Below are 12,127 nucleotides of genomic sequence, written 5' to 3' on the forward strand. Positions count from 1 at the left end.
ATAAACTGTAAATAAACATTGGAAATTCCAATAAAATTGACCTAGAGAGTTCAATTTGTTGAATATTATATCACTTAACGACTTAATTTAATTATTTTTTTCTTTTCATTTTTATCTCTTTTTAAGGTAGTTCCTCCGCTACAGTCGGCGTAAAATTCTGTATATAATTTCGAATATAATTAAGTATACTTTCAATGACTGCAGAATGCTATATTTTTGTCAAAATTAATAATTAAAATCAATAAAAAAATTAGATTTTAAATAAAGATCGCTTTACTATTATATTTTCAATTTTAATCGAATTCTGATGAATTCATGAGTGAATCACCTTATCATGTACCGCATACATGTTTTGACTTATTTCAATATACATTGCACGTAAATATAAATGCAGTGAACAAAGACAGATGATACAAATTTGTGTTAAGTTAGATAAGGATATTTCTTTACAGTATGTATACGTACTCATGAGTGATGTTTAACTACCTCCTATCAATGACTACTACTATCCACGGGATTTCCAAGTTCGTAATTGGTTGTAACAGTATTAATTTCGCTAAAACAGCGAAGCAATTTGTTTATTTACACTAACTCTATATAACTATAATTACCGGGTCATTAAGGAAGTACGAGCGTCAAGGCAAGTTTAGACTTGTGCTTGAAATTATTTGTACCTTATTTTCAACTTTGATGATTAATTTTGTTATAACTTTATGAATATAGACGAAAAAAAATAATACAATTTTTCGAAGTCTGCCTTGATTTTCAAAATATTGAAAGCTAAATATTTTTAAAAAATTTCAATATTTTAAAATTACTTCAGATTTCGTAAAATTTAATTCTTACTTTTCGTGTTATATTAACATAATTCACCATCAAAATTGAAAATATATATTTTTTTTTTTATTTGTGACCCCACTACCGTGTTCGTACATCCTTAATTATTCGGGCTCAACAATTTTTTTTTGTTTTCAATAATTTATTAAGGTTTTAATTTAAATAGTTTTTTTTAAAGGTGGAAGCGTCAATATTTTATGATAAATAAAGTTATCATAAAATCTTTTAGTTTCTCCTATTATTTTTGGCTACTATTTCTTCTACATGAATTATTTTGTATTTAATTTTTCTACTTGGTAGTTTCTGTCTAAGAATGAAAATGTTTAAGAAATCATCACCAAAATAAAATTACATTAAAAAAATTTTGGTAAAAGAGCTCCTATGTGGCGCCTCAGAAAGATTTACGAGGATCAAAGAAAACGGCTGCTTAAGGGGGCCTTCACCAAACATGCTATTGATACCTACATCTGATGCCACCTGTAACCCAACTAAGAATCAATCCAGCAGGTTTCAAATTCACTCACAAAAAAATTTAGAGATGCTTAATCGCATTCGAAAGCTACTCACGGAATATCGGACCTACTATCGGAAAACGACAATGGATTAAGATACGATCATGATTTTGCAACAAAACATGGCAATTTTTAATCACAAGTGTGAAATTTGATATCGTAACGTCCATAAACAATACCATAGGTTTACAAATGTCCAAATAACATTTCCCCTTATTTTAACCAACCCTAAAATATTTTCTGAGGACCCTCCGAGTCAAAAGTGTGAAAATGAGGAAGTCAAGTTGGAAGTCAAATATTATGGCCTACAATGTTATTCATGTTAGCCAAATTTATTGAGGGGATTTTCTAGGCGTAAAAATATATAATCGATTATTATTCAAATCGTGTCCCACAATTTTTGTAAAAACATACACTTAAATTATAATAATTTTTATTATATTACAGTTTATATTATTCTTTGGTCTCTCCCAAAATATAGACTTATTCACTGTCTGACTCGGAGTGTGTGTTTTTTGTGCAATAAAATACGATTTAAGGCGTTGGAGTTGAATTAATATCAAGAAAGTGTCCTTTAGGGCTATAAACCCAACACTCCACTCCCTTTCATATATGAAAGTATGTTTTCCGATGTTTTAAAAGTTTTGGGCACCTCTTCGGCTTTACCAAAGAGTTAGAAGGTTGAAAATTTATCTGAGAATTGATTAATGTTAAGGAGTGTCTCTGAATCTTATCGATAGAAACATGAAGAAAAGAAAAATCTCATTTCAAAGAAAAAATCTTCAACAAATCAAACAAAAGCAATATATTGGGGAGAGGGGAATATGACTTTAGTGATGGTGCTCTGCTGCTCACTAGTTTTTTCATTCATTTAACTCTGATTGTACTCACACACAGCCTATTAAGTGTTAGGAATGGGAGGGGAAATATAATACATTCAAGGTCATCAATATATCTTGGGAATCCCATCTATAATTCTTATTTATCAAATTGGTTGATGATCAAAACATTTAGTTTGTTTATAACATTCATTGCAAGTGGACTAATAAAATAATAATTTATTTGAGAACATTTTTATAAGTGATAACTGTGATTTTGTTTGTTGCGGCTTTTTTGTTTTCGCCAGATACAAAAATGGCTCCAAATGATTTTAGTTACAAAATAAAGAAACATAGTAAGATTTTATTTAACTTTTTTATTATCTTTGCTTGTAAAAATTGATTGATTATCGTTTAAGTAAAATTTATTTAATCGGTTTGGAAAAAATATCTGAGCATGGAATGTATTTGAAAAATTTACTTCTATATGAATAATTTTTTTTTTAAATTAAGATTTACAAAATTTATGTATTGGGATTAATTGGATATACATACAGGCGCATGCAGAGTAGATAGTAATAATATATTTATAAATAAACGTTCTTATTTGGGGATTGTAGACATGATGTGTGTTGTTGGTGTTGGCGCAGGGAAGTTTTTTAAATTTTATATTCTATTTGAAGTATACAGTTTTGATTTTACGAGTTTTATATTTTATTATTTTGTATTATAAATTTATTTCGAATATTTGCAACTAAAAAACTAAATTTTTTAAAAAGATATAGAGGTGTAAAAGATATAGAGGTGTCGTGGGACACTCAGTTGGAAGTATATTCCTTTCGTACCTTGGTACATTATAAACGTAGCGCTTACTTTTTTTTATTTACAAGATATTTTTCTGTAAATTAAAGGTATTAACTTTAGAAGTCAAATACTTGTTTGATTCTTTAAATAATTGCGCTATTGAATTAGAGTTTATGTTGAGAACTTTGATGTCTAATAAAAAAGACTGTTTAACGGGAAATTTCTTTTTCCACTAAAGTGTAATTATCACCTTCAGAATGTCACATACCTATGATATATGGATCAATTTCTATGAACTGTTATTATTTCCACGATTGGCACATAATTTATATTTATGTAAATTATTTTTTCAAAATTATTTTTACCACATTAATTGTTTCCAATCATTGATTAATTTTTGAAATTAATTATACCTTTATTTGCTACAAGTACTAATGATTCATTTGCATGGAAATAATGTACAGGCAATTCAAAGATATTCATAGATTCTTGTTTATGTTAGTAGGACTAGGGTCAGAATAGTTGGACATTCGAGAGGTTGTTACCAGGATTACATTTAATTAGCTGGCAACATCACGAAAAAGTTGATTTTAAGATTGCTGGATTTGAACATAAATTTTTTAATCATTTTTCATTTCCTTTAAGCAATTAAATTATGATTGCCAGGCTTCTAATTGCCGTTGCAAACACCGCGTCAGAGTTATAATTAAATAATTTTGCGAGACAAAAATTCGGTTTATTTATTCTCGAGCATTCCGCGTTAATTATCGCAGCCACTCTCAGATGCAAAATGTACTTCATCCTTACGTTAGTTCAATAAAGAAAGAAATATTCGAAATTAATCCGCCTTAAAATAAACTATAGAAAACGCTACCAGATCTCGTACCATTTTCAAAGATAATTTTCTCAGAAAGGTGTTTCGATTTTAGGGAATTATTTATTCATCACACGACTTTTCCTTCAATGGCGTGCTCAAAATATCACGTTTTCTTACGATGTTAAATTTATAGATTTCAGCTGTTAAAGTTTTCGTTTTTAATATATAAATCTAACATTGAAGTGTTTTTAAAGGTATGCTTTATTATGTAACAAGTTTAATTTTGAAAATTAATATTCATTGGTTAAAATCATGACAAATATTTTCCTATAAAGAAAATTATAACAAACGAGACTCGTTTTTCTATAAATTATTTGTCTGTTATTTCTTCTATAAATAATTTTCTCTAAATCTATCGCATCAACATTTTAAAAACTAGGGTATATATCGAAAAATTTTACTCTAAATTTTCGTATAGATTTGTCCAGTTCTAACAGAATCATTCATCAAAATTTAAAACGTAAGTTTTAAATATTTCTATACACCCGTTTTTTTTAGGAACGCCCTTAAGTTTAATGAACCGTGTGGTATTTTTAATACTACGCTATATTACACTTGTCATACTGAAATAAAATCTCAATAAAATAGGGCAATTATACAACAATAATTAAAAATATACTCCCTTATAAGGTAACGTTTGCGCTCGCCTGATTCGTTTTGGCAATATTTTTGATAAAAATCAATCACAACTTCATAAAACTTAAGTAACATCTATTCTAAAATTAAAAATATAATCAGACAGGAAAATGTGTTTTTTTTGTGTGTTAAAGATTAGGACTTCATAACTTCATATGACTTCATTCATAACTTTAAAAATATGACTTAATAACTTCATATCACTTAAGTAACACCTATTCTAAAACTATAAATACAATTAGACAGGAAAATACGGTTTTTTAGATCGCCTGTGGCTTCATATGATTGCCAAAATTAAATAATCTTTAATCAAAAAAAGTACTACTTTATCATTTGTATTACAGTGGCTATCACAAATTTTTGTGTATTTCTTTCTTAAATTTGTGTAAGTTTTAAATATTAAATGTAATCTATTTCTTCTTCGTATCAAAATGTTCAGGAATATGTTAGTTTTTGAAATTAAAATTCAATAACGTTTTTTAAATACTTAAATGAAAATTTGTATTAGAAATTCCCTTGTCTTTAAAATTGTTAAAACTTATTAAAATGTCCTGTAAACAATTATTATTACGTGATTTTTCGATAATATCCAAAAATAAATATCTAAAATGTTGTTATTTAATAAGAAAAAATTGCTACTTGAATAAAATTAAGATTCAAACTTTTAATTTTTATCGTTTATATGCTTTGTATTTAAAAGTTTAATTTTCCTCGTTTACGCTTTGTATTCAAAGCGCGTAGTTTTAAATGTTTTCTTAAATCTTCACGTACAAATAAGTTGTGTTTTGTAGCGTTTAATGTGACTAAATTGTTTTTTTTGCAGCAAAAAAAAAAAAATTATTTGTTTAACTCTTATTATGTATTAATAATTTTTCCTATGAAAACTTGTATGATTTGATTACAGATATGAGGAAAGGTGAAACTAAATAAATGCTTGTAAAAATTACTCACTTTCCGCACTATTTTTCATGTGACAAATAGATAATTCCCTATAATTTGTCCCCAATTTCGTGTGCAACTGGTACGGAATTTTTATTGATAGGCCACTTAAACAGTAAAATCACTTTCTTCTTGCCCCCTTTTATCTTCGATCTAATAAGAATTTGATAATAATTTATTAACTTATTGTGTAAACCATTAGTACGGAGAAAAAATATAACATAATCTTATCCGCTATGTTAACCGGAAATATTCTGGAACAATACAATGTCCGGATATACTCTGTGTGTAAGATAATTAAAGTACCTGGAAATAGTGGCAAAATTTGTTTCCTCGTAAATATATTTGCACTTAACATATATCGATATTATTATTATTATTATTATTATTATTATAGCCCATATGATCACACTTGTTGGGCAAAAGCCTACCCCATTGACTTCCAGGTCTGTTTGTATGCAGTATATCGATAATACACATTGAAATACAATACAAATAATATGAATGAACTTGGAGATATAACAGCAATAATTTTATTCGTCTTGCGATTATTGGGACAATTTTTTTCTTTTCAAATAATTAAGTAATTTGATCACTTACACGAATCACCATACTTGCAATAAATTACTAGGAATTTAGTTTCGTTATTTCCAAGCCTATCCGTAAAATTTTATGTTTCGTGAATGGATATTTATAAGCCTGTCACCTAAGCCATATCTTATCTAAGGCGTGAGGATAGTTCTGATTTATAACTTAAATTACGATTATTCTCCCAATTTCCTTGATCAATTTTGTATTATCTAAATACATATTTCGCCCAGTATGTACTCATCATCAGTATGAATTCGAAAAAAAAAATGAAGGCCAAAACAGACGACCAATTGTTATAAGATTTATTTTTAATATACCATGTGACACTTAAAATATGGTAGAATCGGAAAAGCATATATAGCTGATCACGTTATCGAAAATGATCATAAAATCGACAAATATAATTTAAAACTTTTAAAAGCAGTACAACATTCAGAAACTGGGCAATGAACTTGGATAAGGAAACTATTCCAACTTCGGATTTAATAAAATAATTTTAAAGTTAAATTTTTAGAAATTAATATGTAATAGATTTTACAAACTAGAAATTGAAAAATTATTTAACTTCATAATTTATTTTTAGTTTGCAATTTTAAGTGTCAAAATCAGGTGATAAAATATTCGAATATAAGTGGCCTAAAAGAGATCACGTTATCCACGCTCATTGACCAAACACTAATAACCTGATCGAATTATTTGGCTGATATCACAATTTGTTAGATATTTGGGAAATCTAAACTCTATCCTCACCAAAACACCAGTATGCAGACCGTCACGAATTTAGGAACGAGTGACATACACTATTTATAAGAGTAATTACGATTTTTGATCCTAGAGTACTCATTTATTATCTTTGATAATAGTACAATAATATAATCAAAAGTTGATTAATCTAGCAATAGTACAATAATATAATCAAAAGTTGATTAATCTAGCCTCTACAGGTCATATCCACCACGACTTATTTAGTATATCTCCATTAATGATAAATGTCTTCTATGCAACACTTAATACAGCTTGGGGATTTGGAATATACTTTTTTTTTTAAATATTTTTTTTTGAATAAATTTTATTAAGGAAAATCTTATAAAATAATATTATAGCTATACACGTGTTTCGAAATCGGTTTTAATGTGTTTTTTCATTAATTTTATGAATGAAATAGTTTTAGAAACGTTACACGTGCTTAATTATAAGTAATTAATTTTAATTTTGTACTATTTTTTGTATAAATTTAAAATAAAATTTATATTAATTTTTGTCGAAATTTGTTTATACCAGTCACGTTTATCAAATGTAAATCTTCCTAATGACGCATAATAAACTTCTAGCATTTTATAATATACCTCATAATTTTTAGATTTTTATCAGTACGAAAAAGGTGACAAATAATTGTATTTCCAAATCCGATAAAACTATCATTTATGGTAATTTTGTAGATTGGATGGATAATTACGGAAATATTGATTAAAAACCCATACAAATAACGATTTCTCGGATCGATGTAAGTTATTTTATTAGAAAACATTAATTTGATGGTTAAATGACCGGTTGTTGTAGGTTGTTTAAATCATTCTAACCAATTCCTATCCCTATATTATGTATTTCTCTATACAAGCCAATACTATACAAGTCAATTATACTGCGTTATTGCAATTTTGCTTATTTTAAGTGAAAATTTATTTTCATTAATGTTGATTGACATTTTTCAAAGAATCGCTCGTAAAAATTTTCAAAAAATCCTTCAATATTTTAAATAAATTTTAAAACAAATTGAAAAGAAAAAAGTTCCAGGTCAATTATTGAAGATTTATTCATTGTACTATTTATTTTGTTGTATCAAAAACAAATTCATTCATCTAATTCAAATTTAGTGGACTCAACTGCAGTTAAAACTTAACTTTAATTCTCTTTCGCAGTTGGTTTAAAAGAAGCTAGTTTAAGAATTTTTCAACTCAGAGCGGAGTTGTCACGATTTCATAAATTTTACTCAGTGTGTGATTTTATAAAATCATTAGCTTGATACCCGACCGCTTCACTGGGCTTAAAAGTAAAAACCACAGCTTTATAGCCTCCACCTCTCTTGATCTCACTATTCCCCTTCCGTAACACTTGAAGGGATTGTTTTACGTAGCTAAAAAAGATATGCACAGTTTTCAAGTTTTTAAATTGTAAAATAGTCATAATTGATTGAGTATATCAGAAAAGATGGCCATGATTTGTTTGACATTTACTGTTTTAATTTTTACAGCTTTAATTTATGATTCAAAATGATTATCATTTTCTCCATCTGTGATCATTATTTTGAACCATAAGTTAAAGATTTCTGTAAAAATTTAAAATAGTATATCAGATTAAATTTAATTTTTTTTTAATATCTATATGTTTATAATTATATTCTATATTTATTCTGTACAGTTTCATTAAAAACCATTCGCTAGTTTTGACGTGAAAGCGTAACAAACAAACATCCCTACTTTCACATTTATAATATATAGGGATTTTCACGACGAAACACTAATTAAACAATTTATAAAAATCATAATATTAAATAGTCACCGCTGCACTAACAATTAGTTAGCATTTCGGAATAATTTTTACATTATTAAAAATGGTCATTAATACCGATTACCGGTAGGTACATAATCATATTTTTCGTAAACAAAACCTATTTCATACTGATAATTGTTGAATAAATTGAAGGTCATTAGCAATAATAATAATAAAAAATATTTCAACAAATTAATATCTATACTAATCATTCATAATTGTTATTTTTTATTTATTTTTTTTTACACTGAAAACATTTCATAGTTTTTTGTATTATTAAAATTACAATTATTACAATATCATTATTATGTTTTTATGATAATAAAAATAAATACAATATTATTGCGTACAAAAAAATCTGATGTGTACCCCACATTACTTCCTTGGGCGCTAAATTCGATGCACATCCTCTAACGTTTTTTAATTTTCTGAAACATTTGAGGTCATTCTCGAAAAATCAGGAACATTTCTAAATAGATATTTTTGTTAGAAACCAAATACTAATTTGTTTAGAAAGGTGTCTGTGGCATTTAAGGCATACCTAAATTAACAATGCTATAAAAAGCATTTAACATTGTGTTGTAGTGCAAAAAAATAAAGGTCTACAAAAATTCTTATAAACTAGGAAAATATTTGATTTTTTTAAATACCCTTTCCTTTTACGTTATTATAACGCGGTGGTATAATAACATCTATTAAATAAAAAAATCTATTCTAAATGTAAAAAAAAAAAACTGATCCATTATATTGTACACGAATAAAAAAACTTACCGTTTCTTAGGACGAAAAATTATAATACTGGGTATATGACCATAGTAGTTAAATAGTTAAACACGCAGTATAATATTTAAAAAAAAAATTATAAAACTACTCAGTAACTTGCTTCAACAAAGCTTCGTGCGTTACTGACAAAATACTATAGTGACGTGAGAACTGCGGAGCAATACCGTAGCGTTTACACCGGCTAAGCATATGTGAGCATACAGAGTAAAGTGTGATATTATTGTTTTACCAGGAAATTTAAAATATGGATCATATTATTCTGCGACCCTTATTTATCTGAGGTACCTTACTTCCTTAGTAGGTACAAGGAAGTAAATACTTTTTACAGCGGGTGGTTTACAATGAAAAATCTATTATTGTAAAAAATAAAAACATGATTTCGTAACTTTTTTTAAATATACAATTACGAAAAATATTATAAATTACAAAATTATAAGTTATCAGTGCAATAATTATTACTAACGATAGAATCGGTGGCGTTCATAGATATTTAAAATGGTACAACGTACGCCCTGCGGTACATGGAGATCTTCAAAAGCAAAAAAAAAACTAGCAAATAAAATATGTAGTTGAGATACCGTCAGTAGAAATCTTTGATGAGTTAGTTATTTGATCGCCACACGACGCCTTTGTTTATTTACGAGACAATCGAGCACGCATGTCTTATAGGATTTTGGGCATACCGAAGAAAATGCTAAAGCAAATAACCTGATTTTATGGGCGAAAACTACTCTATATACATATTTTTATTAATTTCCAAAATAAGAAGTTGCGTAATTAGTAATTTTTACTTTTTCCAAAGAGTTAAGAAATTTAGAAAATAATTTGTGTACTCCAACTTGGATAAAATTCAGTTTATAAGGTAATGATCCAAGAAGAGTTTATTTAATTTAATGACTTAATACATAGTTTCCGAAACACCCTTCAAAATGCTACACCAAAAGCGATCATCGGCTCCATTTCAGGCAATATCTTAAAAAATGTAAGGCTTTAGGCGCTCATGTGACGAATGATTAAAACACAAAGACAATTGAGCAACACCCAGAACGGACGAAGTGTACAGTTAAATAGAATTATAAATACTACGATAATAATACACAAAAAATGATTATTTTTGTTATCAAATAAAAAAATTATAAAGTATTTTGCCGATTTTAGAACTGATGTAAGATAATTCTAGGATCTAATTTAATCAATAAAGAACTAGAATCATTAATAAAAAAAAAGATAAAAATATCAATTGAAGTACATAACGCGCGCGTTGTTTAATGTAAATATAATCAATTTCTAATATCATTGAATAAATAAATCGATTTCCAGGTAAATAAATCCATTACTGGTAATAAAAATAGGTGTGAGCCTTCAATAATCACTTTGGAAATCACATATTGTCTGTATTTAATTGTTTTCTTATATAGTCAAATTAACTATATTTTTGTTGCCACTGGAAGTTATCCTACTTAATTCGATGACACATTGGTCTAAAATCAAAATGATCAAAACTGAAAAATTCTTTGAAATGTTACTGATTTTGAAAATGATTTGCAAATCATTGAAATATAAAACATAATTTTGCTTTAATTAATTGGCCTAAGATAAAATTCCAATTTCTCTGTTTTTGTAATATTTAGAGTAGAAAAATCCAAAAAACACCAAAATTCAGTGTTTAAGGATATTTCGAATATTACCAATTATTAATATTGTTCATATTTCTATTATTAGCAAAAATGAATATAAATAATATACAATTAATAAAATATTATTAACAATATTAAATCTTATATACATTTTCAAGGTGATATGTTATGTACAGGTAATTATTTCATAAAATACATATTAAAAGCTTAACATGTTGTCTTCTTGGAAGTAGGTACAAGTTTATTCAAAGAAAACTTAAACATGTATATAATTTAATTATTATTGTTGGTGTTACTTTTCTATTTTTTTCCGTACCCAGAAAAAATATTTTAGAAAAAAATTATGAAATTAGTACGATTCAATTTTCAATACTTTTTGTAGCAAATTTTCTTAATTGTAATAAAAACTTTAACATAAATATATTTAGAGACGTTTTGCTAAAGCTCTGGTCTGGCTCTCTACAAATTTATTTTCTTATCAAAATTGTATTTTAATTACTGATACAATCTGACCTATAGTAAATAAATTTTCTTTTATGAATTTCTTCTAGTCCTTGGTGACGCTTCTAGTGTCGACTCTTTCATAAACTGTGACGGAAGTGAATTTGGCCTTCTGCCTGTAACTCTATCAATCTCATATAACTCGAATAAATACCTATTCACAATACCTGAATAATAACAAACATCGATGACGCCAGTTCCATGATTTTTGTGCACCCAAAAAGTGCTCAACGTGTCAAAAGAAGTTTCCACTTCAAAAATGCTATAAATCAATTCCTCCGTTTATTCACGTTATAAAATTCTGTCTACTATAGGGCTTTTCATTTACAAAATGATTCTTTTTTGTTTCGGACTTTTTCAAATCAATTAAAGACATATCTTATATCTTCTATCCTTGTCAAAAAGCGCTGCTTAAAAAAGATATATTAACTTTCTTAGGTTGAATAATTTTTTCACAACTGTCCGAAACAAAAGCAAATCGATGAAAAGGTCTATTATGCCACAACCAGCGAGTGGCATCCAGGCTACTAAATACGTGGCTAGCTTTACAGGCGGAGCTGGCTGCCGAGCCAGGTTGCCTAGTGCGTAACCAGCTAGAATAACCAGATAGATTAGTGGAACGTAAGTCAGCCAGGCTTTTTC

The 12,127-nt window shown here is 27.5% G+C and overlaps 1 protein-coding gene across 3 annotated transcripts in view; it reads left to right on the plus strand.

Moving 5' to 3' along the window:
* LOC123296653 (embryonic polarity protein dorsal-like) overlaps positions 1-12,127 on the plus strand; it is a 31,336-nt gene that overhangs the window by 5,187 nt on the left and 14,022 nt on the right. Inside the window, exon 1 of one of the 3 annotated variants that reach the window (XM_044878213.1) lies at positions 2,379-2,523. The exons of the other annotated variants lie outside the window; for them this stretch is intronic. Within the exon in view, the coding sequence (XP_044734148.1) occupies positions 2,484-2,523 (40 nt within the window). The 5' untranslated portion in view covers positions 2,379-2,483. Of the gene's footprint in view, positions 1-2,378; positions 2,524-12,127 lie in introns of those variants that run through there. 3 annotated transcript variants of the gene reach the window in all.

Source organism: Chrysoperla carnea, chromosome 3, assembly GCF_905475395.1.
Source record: "Chrysoperla carnea chromosome 3, inChrCarn1.1, whole genome shotgun sequence".
NCBI classification, from domain to species: domain Eukaryota; kingdom Metazoa; phylum Arthropoda; class Insecta; order Neuroptera; family Chrysopidae; genus Chrysoperla; species Chrysoperla carnea.